The sequence below is a fragment of the Pseudonaja textilis genome, chromosome 4 (genome assembly GCF_049901715.1).
Source record: "Pseudonaja textilis isolate UNSWEBS1 chromosome 4, rPseTex1.2, whole genome shotgun sequence".
Taxonomy (NCBI): domain Eukaryota; kingdom Metazoa; phylum Chordata; class Lepidosauria; order Squamata; family Elapidae; genus Pseudonaja; species Pseudonaja textilis.
In genome coordinates, this window is record NC_141993.1 from 25,195,809 (window position 1) to 25,216,232 (window position 20,424).

The window sequence follows — 20,424 nt, forward strand, 5'->3', positions numbered from 1 at the left end:
AAATTAGAAATTTATACAATGTATTTTTTTACAGGCTAGCCTGTCTTCTTACAGGCTAGCCTAACTAGCCTGTAACTAGAGCATACAAAAAGCCTAACTAGCCTATAACTAGGGCATACAAAACCTTTGCTAGACCAATACTCGAATACACCTCATCTATCTGGAATCCGCGCTGTATATCGGACATTAATACAATTGACCGAGTCCAAAAGTATTTCACAAGAAGAGTACCACACTCCTCTGCTTGCAACAGAATACCCTATATCACCAGGCTTGAAATTTTGGGCTTGGACAACCTTGAACTAAGGCACCTATGGTTGGACTTAAGCCTAATAGACAAAATTATCTGCTACAATGTCCTACCAGTCAAGACTACTTCATCTTCAACCACAACACAATATACAACACACAATAGATACAAACTCAAGATAAACAGCACCAAACTTGATTGCAGGAAATACAACTTCAGCAACAGAATGGTCAATGTCTGGAATACTCTATCTGACTCTGTGGTTTTTTCCCCAAACCCCAAAAACTTTAACCTTAGACTGTCCACTATTGACCTCACCCCTTTCCTAAGAGGTCTGTAGGGGACGTGCATAAGCGCACCAACATGCCTCCCATCCCTGTCCTATTGTTTCTTTTTATTTTCCTTATATGTATCCATTTCATGTATTCATAACTATGTTTATACTTATACCTGTTATCTTATAATCGCTCAACAAATAACACAAATAAATAAAACATAAAACAATACAAGAGCACATAACACATACAAATTCAATGTTAACCACTCCAAACTTGATTGCAGAAAGTATGACTTCAGCAACAGAGTGGTCAATGTCTGGAATGCACTACCTAACTCTGTTGTTGCATCCTCTAACCCCCACTCCCTTACCCTCAGTTGACCTCACCCCATTCCTAAAAGGTCTGTAAGGGGCGTGCATAATTGCACCATCGTGCCTCCCGTCCCTGTCCTATTGTCCCCATTTATTTGTACCTATTTCCTGTATTCTTACTCATGTTTATACTTATACCTATCATCTTGTAAGCGATTGACAAATCAAATAAATCAAATAAAAGTTTATGTAAAAACAATAAACTCTGTTTCCCACGCCATTAAAGACGGAGACAACCGCCGCTTTCTTGAAGAATATACAAATACACAAATAACATTTGTCTTCTTCCTTTCCTTTTCTTTCAAAAAAAATAATAATTTACAGCCGTATCTCTGAACGTAGCACGTGTGCCGCTTCCTTTCGCGCTCTGCGAAAAAAGAAAAAAACCGAACAACTCTGGGCAAACTAAGTTTTTATAAAAACTACATTTCCCAACATGCAAAGCACGCTAAAGGCGCAAGGCTTGTTTTTTTTTTTTTCCCTTGCACGTGGATGGAAGATGGCCGCGTTTGCAGACCTGAGTATCCTCTACTTGCCGGAGAAAGAAGCCTTGCAGAAGTTGGTGGAAGCTGCAGCGCACCGTGAGTTTAGATCGATGCCTTCTATAAAGGCGAGGCTCCGCTATTTCCGAGTTTAATCGAAATCCATTATTAAGTACTAGCCTAAACTTGGAGATTGTGGATTTTCATTTTTGCCATTCAATCTCGCCATCTTCAGATTGTGCGAATGGTTGTGTAGAATTAGGAGGTCAAGAGGCAAATTTGCTTTCAAATCTAAATAGAAATGAAACAAGCATTCCTCTTGGAAGATTAGAACAGTATGTGAAATGCTTTTGATTATTACCCATTGCTGCCTATTTCCCCATTGTTGATGTTTTCACAGACTGAAGTGAAAAGGTTGCATGGGGGTTAAATTCTCTTCCTTAAAATAATAAATACTCTGGATGTGCTCAGGGACCATAATGCCACATTGATTTTTTTTTTAAAGTTATTATTGCAAAAAGAGAAAACCACAGCTCTAAGACCTGATATAAGTTAGAATAGCCTCAGGCATGTCCATTGAATTTTGAAGATTTGAATATATATAGTAAAAAATTAAGAAAAAGCTAGATATGAACAAATTCAAATGCTGTAATCTAGAGGGTTTTTTTTAATGTGCATGTGTGTGTGTATAATATTTTGAAGATTGTGTTAACTTTCATGTATTTATTTTCATCCTGCCTTTATTATTATTTTTATAAATAACTCAAGGCAACTCACATACCTAATACTCCTTCCTCCTCCTAGTTTCCCTATAACAACTAACCTGGGAGATAGGTTGGGCTGAGAGACTAGCTGATGCCTAAGGCAGAATTAAAAGTCCAAATCTCCTGGGTTTAGTTTGGTGCTTTAATCCTTGGCCCAGACAATCTCACAATTTTAGTTTTAACTTTTTATCATCATTTCTTGGAATTGATACCTGCATTAAATCAGAACAGAAATACAGTATTTGGGGTTGCAAAGAATCAGACATGACTTAACAAGTGAACAACAACAAAACACCAAGCATATAATATTATTCAGGGCTCTTTTACTTAATTACTAACTTGTTCTTGACACTCCGCAAAATGATTGTAAAATTTATCTTAAGCCTATTGGATCTTCAGATGGAAATAATTTTGTTTACAATTGTGTGTAATTTCAGTCCAAAGTCTCAATTTCTTTTGGTGCCTGAAAATTTTTAAAAAAATATGTATATTCATAAATTGTGTAATTGCAATTCAGAATAAGACAGAGGAAATCATCTAGTATACATGGAAAACCGCATAAGGGTAGCTTCCAGCTGCATCAACTAAAATGCTTTTTTTCCCTTTTTGAATATCCTGCTTCTCTTGATTAACTGTATTATGTTTTCTTTTTTAAGTTGGCTATTCAAGTGTAGCAATCAATTATGTTGTCAACTGTAAAGAAAAGAAAAAAGTAAGTCTTCTCTCTGAAACATTTACTCTTCATGACCTTATGTGGTTGATGCCTTTGCAGGCTGTAAGAGGGACTTCCTTCTACACGGACAAAGAGTGCTAGAGCAGAACAAACACAAGAGTAATGTGATTTCTGTGCATTAGATAATCAGTTTGCTTTACTTTATTTTACAAAAACGTGGATCTTTGAATGGCTAGAAAACGGAGCAGGCAGACTTAGTTGGGTTATTTATTTATTCATTCCTATTTCATATTTCTTAACCACCTATCTCCCTCAGAAGATGGGTTAAGAAGCTATTTTTTGTTTACTGGACAAAAGATGGTGTAATATTTGCATCTTGGCAGTGATAAATCTTTGTGTGGCAGCCAGGTGAATGTGGAGATAGTTGAACCAGCCATGAAAATTTGGGGAAAGAAACAGCCACTAATAATTACTCAGGTATTCTTAATATAAGACCCCAATTTCAAAGGATTTGCACAGCCTTGCTTTGTGTACAGCGTTTATACCAGTGTTTTTCAAACTTGGCAATTTTAAAATGTGTGGGCTTCAACTCCCAGAATTCTGTGTGGGGGATTCTGGGAATTGAAGCTCAAACACATTTCAAAGTTGCCAGGTTTGAAAAACAGGCTTTATATAGGTACTTCTTGCCAATCAACCATTCAAAGATAACGATGGACCTCCCCAGAGTGACCTACAACCTGTTTTCTAAGTTCCGAGAGCCTGTGGTCACATGAATTGGATTTGTAAATTTACCATTTACAGTAAACACAATTTTTGGTATTTTTTTACCAGTTCCTGGTATCCATTTCCTATTTCTGTCAAAAAAATACCCATTGGGGAAAATGGATTCACATAACAACTGACATTTTTTTAACAACTACTCAAACAAAGATCATAAAATCTGCTGTGGTCATGTCATGATTTACCACTATAATTCCTGCCTCAATTATGGTTGTAAGTTGAGGACAATCTGTACAGAGACTCTTACATGCATATACACATACCGTTGATGTGACAGAATTCACTGTTCTCAGCTAGAGATGATGAAAGATGAATCTTCAGGATGTTCAGGGAACACTAGTTTGAAGGAAGGGCCAGTCAGTTTACAGACTGTCAGAGTATCTGCATTATCCAAATCCTTGAACCATAAGGTTCCACATCATTTCAAACTGGGGTGGCAGCTGAGCTGCATTTTAGGCTTTTAAGAACTCAGAAATATCTACCTTGGCAAATAGGAGAATACAATAAAACTAAAACCAAAGTCATGGTGAGCATTCTTGGACCATCAGCATTTTTTTCAGTCTTGCTGGTTGCAGTGAAAAAAAAAATGTAAGGGAACAGCTGGATTTTGTGAGATTCCACATTCATGAATGTTGGTTAGTGGATTGCCCATTGTGGGTTATTAATATTTCCTTGGATAAGTCCAGTGCAGTCATTCCAGGCTTTCATAGATGTGTATAGAATTCAACTATAAAAATAATATCCTCTCTTGCTTATCTGTCCTATAACTGAAACCCAAACAACTATTCAGTGATTTGCAGAATTGATCAATATAGAATAGATCAACCGTTGATGGCTATGAAAAGAAAGTGTAGATTATGGAAATACCTCTTCGTGTCAGTTGGCTTTTTTGTTGTTTATTTCATAAATATTTTTTCAGTACAGCTTTGCATACAAGTTATCTGTTGGGGGGGGGGGTTCTGTTGGTGGATATATTTGTGATTTTTTTTCTTTATATCTGTTCCTAGGAAATAGTCAAGCCAATAACTCCTGCAGAACTGTTTTCATCTTTGCCTCTTGTACAGGTATGCCTGTGTATTTAAAACCATTGTATTCTGAAATGCAGATATCACCTGGCAGGCTTCATTGAGATTGTGACATTATTTTGTTTCCTTGAAAGAAATTCCATTGAACTTTCATGTCCAGGAATTACGGTCTGGTTGTACACAGCAAACAAGTGGAATGAGCAGAACGTGCTTAGAATGTGGAAGATAGGCCTTTTTTTAAAAAAAAGTTGCTTCGAATTATTGTAATTGAAGTGGTATGGAAGCATTCAGAATAAGCAAATTGCTTTATTTAAAAATCCCTGAAAATCCAAACTGTTAGTTGCGAAGTCGTGTCTGACCCATTGCGACCCCATGGACAATGTTCCTCTACGCCTTCCTCTCCTCTACCATCTTCTGGAGTCCATTTAAGCTCACACCTACTGTTTCAGTGACTCCATCCAGCCACCTCATTCTCTGCCATCCCATTCTTCTGTTGCCCTCAATCTTCCCCAGCATTAGGCTCTTCTGCAGTGAGTCCTTCCTTCTCATTAGGTGGCCAAAGTATTTGAGTTTCATTTCCAGGATCTGGCCTTCTAAAGTGCAGTCAGGGTTGCTCTCCTCTAAGAGTGACCGTTATGATTGCCTTGAAGTCCAAGGGATTCACAGGAGTCTTCTCCAGCACCAGCGAAATTACATAGTACATTTTAGGCCGTTAGTCCCGAAGATGCCAGATCTATCTCCCATAGGTACTAAAGATAGCATTTAGGGCATTTTAATTTGAATATAAATTGTATTGATATGAAACAAAATGATCTGTGTTTGTTGTTATTATTCCTGATTTATTTTATATTCCCCTCTTCCGTCACATTCTAAGGAGAACTCATGCAAGACTCTGAATTTGTACCTTTAGATCCTTCAACATTTATTTGGTTTTGTTTTGTACATTTTACTTTGATGTTATCTGCTCAGGATCCATTAGAACTGAGGCAAAATGTAAATATGGAAACTAAATAAAGTAAATAACCATGGTATAGAATGCCCTATGACTGATGCTTGGTAGCTATCAACTCAAATATGATCTATTTAGGATATTCCCCTCATAGAAAACTTGGACTCATTCCAAGCAAGCATTAGGTTGCTGTACTGGATGTCTGGGCTATTTACGGGCAGGATAATATTTTAATTTTGGAATGGTCCAGCTAAATGAAATTCATGTGCTTGTGGAAGAATTATGTAAAGAGTAAGGAAGATGGAGATATCCAGGAACCATTATTAGCGAAAAGGAACTGAAAAGTTTTTTTAAAAAGTTCAGATAACATTAGGAAGTGGCTGAAGCAAACATCTCCAAAATTCATTGGCGAATAAGAAGATACAGCACCTGCAAATTTCTCTCATTATTTCCCATTTCAATCGAAGTAGATTTAGCTTTCCTGTGGAGTTGATCTGATCTGGTCTACCCAGTGAGACTGGCAGGTTTCCTGCATTATACCATTTAAACCAAAACCCAAACAGATGAGAATGAGGTACCACTGATGGGGCTGGTCCTATCATTACATAAAATAAAGCAGTTGTCCCTGATGGGAAGTTTATAAGCTTATGTGTGGTAGGAATTGATCAATGGTTTGCTTTATTATGGTTTTACTTCCACAGATAAGAAGAAAACCTTGTGAGGTCTTCCTGCCTTTACTGATTCCAATCTAGGGGGATTTTTTGTTGCTTTGCTTCTCTGCTAAAATGTGTGCCCCCCTCAAGGGAATAACTCTTCTAAAACATTTATTAGTACCACAATAATTGCTAGGCCTGAAGACTTGGCTCTGCCAGTTGGCCTGGGGACCCAATAGGGAAATACCACAATGATAATTAGCTGACCCCACCTCCCCGCAGCGCTTTCTATTCCTCCTCTGCCCATCTTTTTAATTATTGTACCTTTATTGTTTATTTTTATTGTTTCATTGTTTTGCTATTATTTTTGCATTTTGTTTTATTATTATTTTTTGTTTTACCATTATATGCTGCCCAGAGCAGCCCTACAGCAAGATTGGTGACAAATGGATTCAATCAATCAATCAATCAATCAATAGGAATAGCCACTGAGAACCAGAAGGGTGGGGGGTCAAGATGGAAGATAACTGTGTGATTAAACCATACCCCTTTTTATATGTGCTGCAAGTGTGACATATAAAAAGGGGTGGAGCTACATTGTCAGCAGCACCTTGTCCTGTTTGAGCTCTCCAGAAACATTAATGAGCAGATCAACTTTAAGGAATCTTTAGCTTACACACACATATACACACACCAAATAACAGGAATGGAAAATAAATGGAAAATTACAGTAGTAAATGTTAATGCGGAAAATGAAACAAAGTAAACCTTAAAGTAATTAAAATGTCAAACACCACCATCTCTACTACAGGGGTGTCAAATTTGCGCCATCACCGCATGGTCACCTGTCACATCGTGACTTTTTTCCCTTTGCTAAACGGCGTGGGCATGGCCAGCGTATGACCCATCTGGCCTATGGGCCGCAAGTTTGACAGCCCTGACCTATTACAACTTAATAAAATTGATTTACTTATTAATCAAGTTTATATAGTCTCCTCATCTCACAAATGACTCTGCCTAAAAGCTTAGTAGTACTTTCCTAGTTGTGGCATCAAAACAGATGGAGGTTGTAAAGTAAGACAAAAAAGTTGTGGACTTTCTTGTCTTACTTTACATAGAGTAAAATAACACATAGAGTCGTGTTGGCTTCCAAGGTGGGCTGTCTGATTAAGAAGACAACAGGTGCCGTAGGTTTTCTGAATTAAGGAAAGGGCACGCCTCTGTGGTAATGAAGATTTGTGTAGGCTCTTATTGAGAATAAAGTATCCTTCAATAAAGAGTCGATGTCTTGTTGCCTAGGTTTCTTTTCTCACAGGTTTTTCTTTACAGGGGAAATCCAAGCCAATTAAGATTTTTTCAAGGCTGACACTAGTGGTTTCTGATCCATCCGACTGCAACGTTCTAGTAAGTTTGTAAAGCCATTTTTGCAAGCTGCTTTGCTTCACAATCCTTTCTTAAGGAAGAGGTGTGATATATGTCTTGCCGCTTGGTAATAAGAGGGAATAGCTGAAGGCTGTTTTCGCTTTCTCATATTGGTGACCAGTGGAACTCTATTCTACTAGAAATAGGAAAGGGTACATTTTAATTTATTATTGTTGTTGCTGTTCTTATTATGGTTAATCTTCAATTCAAATGATGATGATGATTGGATAAATCATAGTTCTAGTCCTGCCTCAGAAATGAAGGCTGGTTGCGTGACTTTGGCTCAGTCATTCTCTCAGCCTAAACCTACCTCACAGGATTGCTGTTGTGGGGAAAAGAGGATGAGGAACGAGTATTAGGTATGATTGCTGCCCTGAGTTATTTATAAGAATAATAAAAAGTGGAATAAAAGTAAACAGATAAAATAATGTAAAGACCTTTGATAGAGCTTTTAGGAAATATTTTCCCATTTTAAACTTGTTAATTTTATTTCTCAAAACATTGTTTAGAATAATTAATGATACTGTATGAATCCTAAACATTTCTTTATTATACAGTATTTTCTATGTGCTCACCTATAATCTGAACCTGTAATTTGGACACATAAGCACTTTCACAAGTTTTTTTTAAGTCACAAGTAAGACATCTTATTTTAATACATCAGGTATGTTAGTAAGATAAGAAATAATGCTTTTGCAAGTATTTGTATAAAAGTTGTACCAAGTCATTTTGTGGTGAATTTTTTATTCACTTAGCAATTCCATATGTGCAGCTTCTAAAATGAACACAATATCTTCCTCATATTAAGTTAATTTTGAGCAACTTGGTGATGAGGAAAAATTATTTTATGAATAATCTGTAATATTTACCATCATCAATTTATCTTTAATCCATATAGTGAGTTAAAAAAAACACAGTCCCTAATCTGGGGTTGCTTCATGTTCCTTCAGTAATTTTTTAAACTTTCTTTTATCACATCTTTATTATTATTATTTAAATAACGCAAGATAGTGACCCATTAGAGATGTTTTGGGTTTACCTTGAGTAATTGAAACCCTAAGAGTTTGACAAAGAGTCTTTGTTCCATTTTGATTTCACAATGCTAGCAACAGCTTTGATATTGAATGGAACAGCTTCTAAGTGCAGTCTGTTGTTTGGCCACTGAATTACTCAATATTTTTGTGTACTAAGCCACAAGTGTTCTTCCTTTTTAATCTAATAATAGCTTATATTTTGTTTTTGTTTTTTTTGTTCTGTACCCAGAGAGCGACATCCACAAATATCAAATATTATGACATCTTTGCTGTATTTCCTAAGAATGTAAAACTCTTTCACGTAAGTTGGCCTTTCCCTAGCATGGGAACTGAAATGTAAATGAGAGTGCAAAGGAAGAACAATAGCATGAAAGTTTGCTTGCTAATACCAAGTACAAGTAAGCCTTGGGTTACGATCCTAACTGTGGCTGGAATTTCCACGACTAAGGAAAATGGTTGTTAAGCATGAATTGCAGAGCTTGTGTTAGTTAGTTAGTTAGTTTACTTTATTGTCATTGCACCTCGTACAACGAAATCAAACACCATCTTCAGTGCACATTATGACCGTGACCATGAAAATAAACATAAACACACATCCTTCACTCTCCATACATTGAATCAAAAAACCCCGACACTGCACCAAGACCATACAGCAGAATACACTGCACTATACAGTAGAATTCAATATAGTTACTGCTCTGGGATAGAAGCTGCTTTTCACCCTGTTTGTCCTTGTTTTTATTGTCCTGTACTGTCTGCCAGATGGAAATAGTTCAAAAAATGGGTTCCCAGGCTGAGATGGATCTTTGAGAATGTTTTGAATTTTTTTAAGGCAGCGGGAGCTATAAAGCTCTTCCAAAGAGGGGAGAGGGCAACCAATGATCTTCTGAGCAATGACGTTAACCCTCTGGAGTGCTGTCCTATCTGCCCCTGTGCAATTGGCAAACCATACGGAGGTGCAGTAAGTTAAGATACTCTCTATGGTGCAGCGGTAGAAGGTCACCGGCAGTTTTTCATTCAGTTGTTGTTTTCTGAGAAGTTTTCTCAGAAATGTTGGGCTTCCAGGAAGCTTTCCTTCCACTTCCTCCAGCTCTGCCACTAACCCAAATAGCACATCTCCTCCAGTTACCACTTTTACCCAGGGAACTGCTCTCTCTCTCTATCCCATTGCACTCTCAGTGCTCTGCAAGATAGTGTCGTGTGCTGGCATCAGGAAATGGGGCTCCTTTGCTTATACCACTAGCCTGCCTTTGCCAGCTTCATCCCGCTGCCTCTTCTCTGGCCAGCCCCGATGAGCTCCCTTGGGCAGAAAAGGTTTTGTTACCTTGCTGTGCTTGCCTCGTGTATTCTGGGGCTGCACCTTCACCCAGAGCCTAGATCCCAGGCCAGCAGTGGGAGGAAGACGATGGTGAAGCTCAACTGAGGGTGGTGGAGTGCAGGGTGTCCAAAGGGCAGATATGGGGAGAAGGTAGGGGGTAGTTTGCCCAAGGCAGGAGGAGAACATGACTGGGATGCTGTAACCAGTCAGAAACACAGGCTGATCACCAAGCACCCAAAGTTTGATCACATGACTGTGGGGACACTGCAATGGCCAGAATGTCGAGACCAGTCATAACTTCCCATTTGTTCACCTCTAAACCTATGGTCATCACCTGAGGATTACCTGTATCTGTGGATACTTCCTCAAGTGGAATACCAGCATCCATTGACACCTTGTTTGCAAGTCACCTATTGAGTTCCAAGCTCTTGTCGTCAAGTGGAATGAAGTTATCTAGAACGCTGTAAAATTATTCCTTGAAGGGAATGTTTGGATTTCTAGATAGGGTAGGCAAGTTTTTCTGCACGTTTTTCCTTTTATGTATAGCAAGGGGAACAAAATTTACATAAGTTTTTTTCATTGCACTTCCATTGAAAATTACTTAGCAATTTGCATGGCAAATAAATATCATGAATACAATTGCTCACCAGTCATGTTGTTAATTATTTCTAGATCCCAGGGCACCGGAGGGGAAGGCATTGGTGGTGGTGCATATAAATTTTGCAAGATGGGCAGACGCAGACCCGCAACCAAAGGCCTGCCTCTTTCCCATTTGCTTGAAGCTTACATTTTTTTAAAAAAATAAAAACCTTCCCCAGAGTTCCTAATTATACAAATCATATCATGTCTAGCTATGGTTGTTAAATCTTTAAAACACACACGCACGCACGCGCGCGCCTTCTGGGAGAGTGATCACAAGTCAGCCAGGAAGTTAGGGCTTTTGCGTAGCATCTGTCCTAGAGCTCACAATCCACTCTTCAGCAGATGGCGCTCTTGCTTTGATTATGAAGACTGAAAATTGTCATTTAAGTCTCCTAATAGTAATAAAGAATCTTTCCCTTTCTTTATGCTAAATCTATTGTTTATATTTCTTCAGGATAAAAGGTGGGTGGGTGGGGGAATCAGGGCCTTTGCCCCAAAAAGTTTTCACAGCATCTTTGATCTTGGTGAACAGTTTTGTCTTTAAGTGGCAGCTTTTTACTGTTTCTAAGAACCCTTTCAGAAGGCTGGCTCTGTTTTTCTGTGCTGATTTTTTAAAATTTCCTATTTTTGAAGAACGACAAGAATAAAATGTCAGAGAATAGCAAGATGTACGTGGCAATCTACTTTGTAAAGCTCTTAAGTGACTCACGGGGAACCAAGAAAGATTTTTTTTCCCCCAATCATAGCTAACAATAGCAACCGCTAAAAATATATTTTCCCTAGATTAGATTGCTGATTAGGAAAGGATTTTTGTATCGGGTGACTTGTGAACTGGGTCCTAACCACTGATCACAAATTTCTGAGCTAATCCTGTGTGCAGAAGTACAACCTTCTATCATTTTTTTTAGTGAATTAAACTCGGCCTTCACAGGAATGTAGATGAAGTATCACAAAAGTCAAGTCAACAGCTGCATCAGGTTGAGTGGAGCTGGGAAGCAGATGGAAGTTGGATGGTTTATAGCCTGTTTTGCAGTAGAAGAGTTGAGACTCCAACTTTTTGTGTAATATAATTTGGTCTTTGGATATAGTCCTGCTATATATTGATCCTGTTGGAAACACAATTATTTCTGCATGGAACTGTTTCTTTCAAAGTGTGTTGTCTGACCGTATGCTTTCATAATGATAATTTAGGTGGCCTGCACAACCTTAGATGTAGACTTGGTGTGTGTTGAGGTGACAGAAAAGCTGCCGTTCTTCATCAAGAGACCATCTGTCAATGCGGTAAGGGAGTCCTTTAATAAGAGTCTTGACATTTCTCTTTGCTGGTTATGAGGTGGATAGAAACTAACACATTACTGGCTGATTTAATATGTAACAGTAAACCTTCTTGTTCAATGTTCAATTCAACAGTACACCTTTGAATAAATTGCATGGTATTTTGAATAGCCAGCTTCATTTAGTAGCCAGAACTTGTTGTAGCTTACACATTCTGGCTTGTTTAGATTGTGACTTGTTACCCAAGTTACTGGAACCGGTCTGATGTCATGTTTCAGGCAATCACTACATCCCAGGGGCTGTTTCTTTTTTTCCCTATCCTTCCCCATTTAATTCAACTGATGATTATTTTTCTCTTTCTTATACAGGCAATAGAGCGAGGTGTCTATTTTGAACTTCTTTACGTTCCTGCCATCAAAGATTCCACAATGCGACGGTACACAATCTCGAATGCCTACAACCTGTTGCAGATCTGCCGTGGAAAGGTGAGATCAAAAATCAAGGAGTGTTTGCCCCATGTCTTCCATCACTAGAATTTCCAGTTATCTGGTATGAATTAATGTAACGTAACTTGCTTACCCCTATATTTTGGAACACTGAGGTGGGGGATTTGAACAAGTCAAAATGGCAGCCGGACCATGCAATCAAAGCCTCAGGCTTTGATCATGGAGTTGCAACCATCATTTTGATTTTTTTTGACACCCTACTCCAGGGGTCCCCAACCACCGGTCCCTGGACCGGTACCGGTCCGTGGAACCATTTCTACCGGGCCGCTGGTTTGCTGGGCGCCGCCATCTTGTTTTGATGAAAAAGTGCTTCCGGTGAGCTTTTCCGGGAAAGCAGCGTTTGGGTGCTGAAAGAATCCTCGCGCCTTAGTTTCATCGAGGGGGGGGGGGGAACGGCTTTGAACAAAACTAAGGCGTGAGGATTCTTTCAGCATGCATGACAAGGCGAGCTGAGCGACTGTCCCGAAGCCGTCGCGAAGCCCATCAACACAGGTACAAAGGAGGAGTTGAAGGTGGCGGGGAGAAGCGGGGGATGGCTGGCTGGCCGGTCGCTCGGCTCGCTTTGCCATGCGTGCTGATGCCGGTACCAGGCCGCGGATGATTTTGTGATGCCAGTACCGGGCCGTGGCACAAAAAGGTTGGGGACCACTGCCCTACTCCATAGGTGCCCCTGCTACAGCAATGATAATAAATGGACTCATCAGCAACCACCTGTTCAATATGTTCAACTAAATATTAGTTGGACTTAATTGTGTTAAATGAAGAGGAGGACAAGTTGTTTGTCAGAGCTTTGTACCTGAAAAGCTAGCAAAATCCTGAAGGAAATAAAAATGTCTGTGGAGATTCTCATTCATTCAGATCCTGCTTGTCCCAAAGATGCTTTTCAAAAGGCAACTGAACTTTCTTGGTTTGTTTTTTTTCCCTTGTAAACGGTTTGCTTCTAATCCAAGAAGTGAAACATTTTCAAGAGTAAAAAAAAACCAAGAACTGAACTGTCTAGTTCAGTTGCCTTTTGAAAAGCATCTTTGGGAAGGAAATCAAAGAAAATATCTAACCAGTCAGCTGCGTACAGAGCCTTTTGGTGAAACACAAGGTGCTGAGGTAGCTTTGAGCACTTGCTACAAAAAATGGGGAGGGTTTCAATTAGTGCCTATGCCTGTATAAATATGGGCATGCCCCCAGTCTCCCCAGGAATGCTGCTAGAAGTTTCTGAAAAAGGAATAAACTTGTTTCTCTTCCAAGAAAATTGCCCTGATTTCCTCCACTGGTGCCGGAATGAATTGCCAGAACTTTACTGAATTATTATGTTTACATATACACAATTAACAAGACAATATTTAATCTTAAAAGGCAGATTTAAAAAATTAAAAATACAAACTGAGAAAGGAAGAAAAAACCTTACCTTAATTTTATACAATTATTTTTTATTTTTATATGATATGTTATATTATAAAATATAAGGTAGACTCACCAGCACTTTACTGTTGGATTTATTGTTGTTTACTGTTACTGAAACTACAAGATAAAGTTGCACAAGTCCCCGGGCCCCACATGGCTCCCCAAAACCCCTCTACAAATTGCTGCTGGGCTAAGATTTCTCACACGGGAAGAAAGGGACACTTCAGAAATGCTTGAGGAGTAATTTCATTAATGGTATTGTTTTAATTTAACATTGAGTTTTATTTAATATGATGGGATGGCTTACAGGTTTAGGTTTTGTAATTTCTTTTAATGAAATGGATACAACATTAAAACAGAGAAGGAAGTAAGGAAAGAAGAAAGAGAAAGAAGGAAGGAAGGGAAAGAAAGAAAGAAAAAGAAAGAAAGAAAGAAAGAAAGAAAGAAAGAAAGAAAGAAAGAAAGAAAGAAAGTAAGTAAGTTAAGAGGAGAGTAGGAGCATAAAAAACAAAAATAAGAGGGACAAAGAACCATTTATAGGTACTGATTTATGGAAACACATGTGCATTTTAAGTGTTATGAATGTTAACATTCAATGACGTTTTAATACTTGTTTTAAAATGGATATTTTTCTGCCAGATATCCACTTTGATTTGGTCTTGGAAGCTATCGCTGCCACTCCACTCCAAATGTACTTAACTCCTAGATGTACTTAATTTCTCCCACCCGACATGCATACACATATTAATCCCTTCTAAAGTCTGATGTTTGGGTTGGCTTTTATTTGTTACCTTGTGCTCTGTCTTCTAGATTTAAGCTTGATGGCAAGGAATACCCCTCCTTCCCTCCCTCCCTGCCATTAAAGTAAGCAATAAATACATGAAAAAAAGGAAGCTTCTAGACTGTGAGAGAAGAAAAAGGATTTTTCCCCCCTTTTATTCTTCAGTTAATTTCACACAGAGAGGGCAGCATTTTAGCTTTTGTCCTCCAAAAAAGAGCGTCCTGACATTTGGGCAGATAGGAATGTTCTCTGAGAATGTGGTACTCTATTTGGCCCAATTATGTGGATTCAATGCCTAAAATAAACAACACTTGCGTTGTTCTTCTTTCCTAGAACATCGTTCTGTCCAGTGGAGCTGAAAAGGTAAGGATGGGTTTAGGTGGCATTCTGATTCTTTAAGGAACAGCGACTGTTTGAATGGATGCCTCCTCTATTTAAAGCAGCCGATATCTGATTCAGCCAATCCATATTTGTTTTTCTGTGGCTCATTCAGGTTCCCCAAATTTTCTGCTTCCTTCCATCACAAAGTCAAGGGATCCTCTTCTAGTTGATAATTACCCTTTTCATTCAGTGGCTTGCCAAAAACTCCACTGGAACTTGGAGAGTTTGGCCATCAGTCCATAAATACTGACTCAGTGTAGATATGAAAGAACTAGGGGGAAATATGGTACCTACTTCCCGAACATCGTACGTATTTAACATTAAATCCCTGTAGTCTAATCAAATGAGTCAGTCAGGTTTTCTGAGCTCTCTTCCCATCGTCACACTCCAGCTCCAGGCGGGTGTGTCAAAAAATCTAAAATGGTGGTCATGGCAGCGCATTCAAAGGCCTGCCCCTTTTGGACATGTTAGGTTGCCTTGACGTGACCACCTTTTTGACTTCGTGACACCCACATATATGCCACCTGTGAATGTCACTGCCTTCATTTGGCTTGATGGGAGGAGTATGAATGTGAACAGAGGGGAGATAGGCATGCCTGTCTACCTTCTCCAGGGGCTAATGCTGCATCCAGCCTTTGACGCCCCAAATTTCATTATTAGTGAAGACAGGAAAAAATACTTGCTTTTAAAGAGAATCCTAAGGGGTTCATGAGATGCCCAAGAAAAATAGAAGGGAGCAGGTGCCTGTACTTGAGTTGGAAGAAGTAGAATAGAATAGAATAGAATAGAATAGAATAGAATAGAATAGAATAGAATAGAATAGAATAGAACAGAACAATAACTTTATTGTCACTTTGAATGTACACTAATTTGCATATATTAAAATGATTTTTTTGTTGCATACAATCTCAGGGTCACCACCTCCAATATACACTACATAAACATGACTAAAAATATAAATACAAAATTATGTATATACCCACATATATTATATGACACAGAGAAACAATACTGTCTAGTTCAGATGTATATATGTTTATGGCTAGAAGAATGAACCTTGCGAGTTTACCAGACGGATGGCATAGGGGAAAAAAAACTGTTAAGAGAATTGGGTAGTCCCGCTAGAAATACTTTGAAACCTCCTCCCAGAGGGAATAACAGAAACAGACCATGAAGTGGGTGTGTGGGGTCGCTAACAATGCTTTGAGCTCTAAGGACATAGCGCTCATAAGCAGTATCTTGAATAACAGGAAGTGAGCTTCCTATAGTCTTCTCGGCTGTCCTTACCACTCTCTGTATGGACTTTCTGTCTGAGGCACTGCTGCCACCAAACAGTGATGCAGTTTGTTAAAATGCTCTCTGTAAAAAGAAAAAAAATGGCCAGGACAGAAGGAGAAAAATGCTCTCCTCATCCGAAGCAGGGAATGCAGGCGCTGGTTTGCACGCTTCCCTAAGGATGATGCGTGGAGAGACCAGATTGTTAGTTCAGATTCTATTACAAATATTTCAGCATAAAATTTAGTATTTCTTTGTCTGGGAGGAAGCTGATGTTGTTACATAAAATCTTGATCATTTAAGTGGTAATTACATGATCCAGTTGTCTCTCATCAAAATTAATGAGCTGTTTTGATGGTTGGCGGAAGAAGGCTTCTCTTGTATGGTCTCAAGTATTGACTCTCGGAGTGCTGTGCTTTATAAAATTCTCAAGTATGCAATTACAATTTATGATCTGCATCTGTATTCATCTCTCCTCTCCTCCCCCCCCCCTTTCTGTTGTAGCCTATCCAATTGCGAGGTCCATATGATGTGGCTAATATGTATCCTTTTAAAATGAATCGATAAAGCCCCCAACTGTGAAAAGTGCTACGATATGTATCTGGAGGGGAAAAAAGGGACAATCGGGCATAGAACAGCATCTCTTCCTCGAGCGATGTAAGACATTTGGAAAGGAAATGGCATACAAAACACGGCCAGAGGGTACTAGACCCACCACATGATTGATACGTCAGCAAACCAGGCTAGAAAAAAATAACCAGAATCTGCCTCGGTTTGAACAATAGAATCTGGACAGGTTTGACCTTAAGTGTGTAAATACTGACTCCATTTAAAAGAATCAGGGAAATAAAACATGGACTTTCTAACAGGTATCGGATACATTTAATACCAAATACCTGTGGCCAGAAAAGGATGTAATAAGATGAATCATTCCGTTGGCCAAGATTTCTGATCTCATTTTTTTTCTCCCACCCTCGTATTCCAGCACAGGTAGATGGATAGGTATAAGGGGGCCAGGAGTGTATTAAAGGTTGAGTTCGTCCTTTCCTTCCCCCTGAATTGCTTTCGCTGTTGTCCATGGATGAAAAGCATGTTTATCTTTTGAGACATGAAGAATCCTTAATAAAAAATGGCAGAGGTTGGTTGTTCGGCCTTTCAGGAAGCAATGGCAAGGCAGCTGTTTCGACCAACACCCGAGCTGTCCTTCTTCATGGAGGTGAGTCCAAAGAGTGATGAACTTTGTACAGAGAGTCCTCGACATACGGCCACAAATTGAGCCCAACATTTCTCTTGCTAAGTGACCCAGTTGTTAAGTGAATTCTGCTGCATTTTGCAACCTTTCTGGCCACAGTTGTTAAGTGAATTTGGCTTCTTCACCGACTTTGCTTGTTGGAAAGTCACAAAAGGTGAATCACATGACCCCGGGACACTACAACCGTCATAAATATGAGTCAGTTGCCAAGCATCTGAATGTTGATCACGTGGCCATGGGGATTCTCCAATGGTCCTAAGTGTGAAAAAAACAGTCATAAGTCACTTTTTGTTGTCATTTCGGATGGTCACTAAATGAACTGTCATAAGTCAAGGGCTACCTGTATGATAAGATTAGTGCATTACCAATATTGACAGATATGTAATGCAAAGAAGGGATGATGAGTCTCCCTTATTTGTTCCACCTGTCACCTCCAGCAGCTGTAATTACTAGAGGAAAAAACATAGTTTTCTTTTTAAAGATGAGTTTTATACTGTTGGTTTTCATTTGTTGTTTTATTCCATTATGATTTGTTTGTTTTATGTGGTCTTTGATTGCAAGAAACTTGTATTTATCTTCATTTGAATGATTCTAGGTTGAAAAAAGTTGTCCTCTCCTATTGTTCTGAACAGGCATAGGATTTGTAAGCATTTCCTTGGATTAACTATAGTCCTTCACTGTATAAGTTGTAGATAATCAAGAAGATAATGAAATTATTTGTACCAAGCTAGTTTCTGGAGTCTTAGGATGAGATAATCTACCCTGGCCCACAGTTGCTATTTGAGGGCGGCTTATATAGGAAAGAGAACTGGATTCATTGTGGCTTTATGTGACACTATTGCATGTGATGCTGAACTTTCTTTTCAGCTACATAAGACTGCTCTTTGGCCCCATAATATTGCAATCGGTAATTCAATTCCATGCTGCATTGGATAGTTCAGGGGTGCCAAACTGGTGATCAGCGGGCTGGATGCGTCATGCATAGGCCACGCCCACCCCAGTTCCGTGAAAGTGAAAAACATTGCAATACATCATATGACGGCAACATGACTCAGTGGGTTTGACACCCGTGGGATAGATTAGAACAGGTTCTTACATCGCACATCTCATCATACTTTTCCATAGGTGTGGTTTGTAAAACATTCTTCTTTCATTTCAGAAGCCAGGAAGACTGCCTGTGGAGTGGTGTACACAGTGAAGAAACCTCAACTTCCAGAAGAAGAAGAAGATGATGATGATGATGATGATGATGAAGAAGAAGAAGATGATGGTGATGATGATGATGATGATGATGATGATGGTGCTCCACTCAGTAAAAAAGCCAAAACAGATTTGTGAATTACAAGTTTACCTCTCTTGACACCCAACATCTCAAACTCCAATGCTGTCTTACCTTAGGATAGCTGATGAAGAGGAGGAATCTCTTAACACTAAGTTGATCTGAGTATCTACCTTGGTGATTCTCTGTGTGGACTTCAGGAGAAATAGATGATGCTCCTTGAGTATTGTCTGTGAAACATGGCAATACAACATTTGAAAGAAGTGGGAGTATTTGTATATAACTGTGCTTCCTTTTATAATAAATACGTCTTACCAAATACAACTATCACTATCCATTTGCCCACTCTTAATGATCAAAACAAGAATGGACATTCTACACACGTAACTTATTTTTTTTAAAAAATCTGTTGGCTTTTATTAATCTGACTACATATGCTTGCTGAAAATCATTACAATACTGGTAATTTCATCACAGGATTATAATGTTAACAGGAATTCCACCTTTGAGTTCCTGATTACAGAGTTATTAATGCAACCTAGTGTTGGTAATCGTTTGAAGAATTTGCAGCCTTAACTATGAGCAAAGTTTCTGTCACTTTACTCATAGCTATAATAGTGGAGCATCCAGATTATTTGTGCAGTTTAACTAGAAGAACTGTCCTATCTTGGATTGAGAGGTAACCAGTTTGCTTCCAGGTCCAATTCAAGGTGCTGGTCCTTCATGCCTTGGAATGAGGTTATCTGAGGGACCGTCTCTTGCCGATCACATCTATCTGACCCACCAGAGCTGCGAGGCAAGGAAAGCTGCGGGTCCCGTCCATGAGAGAGAGACACCTGGTGGGACCCAGAAGAAGGGCCTTCTCCATGGTGGCTCCTTCTCTGGAACTTCATTCCCCCAGAGATTAAAATGGTCCCCACTCTTGACACTCTTCTAGAAAGCGCTAAAGACCTGGTTCTGCCAGCGGGCCTGGGGAATGCAGAGTAGAATGGAGTCCATTAAATGGCTCATATGATGTGTTGTCGTGGACAGGGGTGGACGGTGGGGGGTTTATTTTGTTATTGTATTTATTGTATCCCCTCTTTTATTATTTATTGTTTTTTATATGACATTTTTATATATTTGTAAGCCACCTTGAGTCACCATGTGCGAATAGGCGGCAATATAAATCTCCTTTTATATAAGCTTGCCAACTGTAGTATGAGACAAAATGAGGTGACATCAGAGACAATGTGTATTTACCTGAAAAAAGGCAATAAACATGTAATACAGTACATGTTTGTAAGACTTGTTTGCCCATTTCCATCTTATTTTACGAATGTTATATATAATTCAGCCTTTCCATTTCCAATTACCCTTCTAATGGCTTTATCACTTCCTCGTAAGATGACAATAAAACTGTTCTAGAAGCTAAAGGATTACAGTAAATGAAGAATCTTAAGTAGATATCACAGTAACAGTTTTTGGTTCAAGGATGCGGTATATACAGTAGATCTCAGGTGGGAGTTAAAAGATGGTTCTGTTCAAAGAATGTTGGGTAGATACCCGGTAGAAGGAAGATACTCAGATATCCAGCATATCAGGAAACCAAAGCTGGGGATAGAAGGTTCAGTGTCCCACTACTGTTATCTTCTGC

The 20,424-nt window shown here is 39.0% G+C and overlaps 1 protein-coding gene across 1 annotated transcript; it reads left to right on the forward strand.

The window, feature by feature from the left end:
• The first annotated feature begins 1,374 nt into the window (after nucleotides 1-1,374).
• On the forward strand, nucleotides 1,375-19,112 carry RPP30 (ribonuclease P/MRP subunit p30). Its single transcript, XM_026710572.2, has 11 exons — nucleotides 1,375-1,480; nucleotides 2,802-2,857; nucleotides 4,606-4,662; nucleotides 7,555-7,629; nucleotides 8,911-8,982; nucleotides 11,833-11,922; nucleotides 12,285-12,401; nucleotides 14,935-14,964; nucleotides 16,762-16,799; nucleotides 17,394-17,473; nucleotides 18,669-19,112. The coding sequence occupies exons 1-11, from the start codon at nucleotides 1,399-1,401 to the stop codon at nucleotides 18,845-18,847; spliced, it is 876 nt and encodes a 291-aa protein (XP_026566357.1). The 5' UTR covers nucleotides 1,375-1,398; the 3' UTR covers nucleotides 18,848-19,112.
• The last annotated feature ends 1,312 nt before the right edge of the window (nucleotides 19,113-20,424 follow it).

Coding starts and splice junctions, on each gene's coding strand:
- RPP30 (XM_026710572.2), top strand. CDS start 1,399: ATGGCCGCGTTTGCAGACCTGAGTATCCTCTACTTGCCGGAGAAAGAA. Junction 1,481..2,801: donor GGTGGAAGCTGCAGCGCACC/GTGAGTTTAGAT, acceptor TTCTTTTTTAAG/TTGGCTATTCAAGTGTAGCA. Junction 2,858..4,605: donor ACTGTAAAGAAAAGAAAAAA/GTAAGTCTTCTC, acceptor ATCTGTTCCTAG/GAAATAGTCAAGCCAATAAC.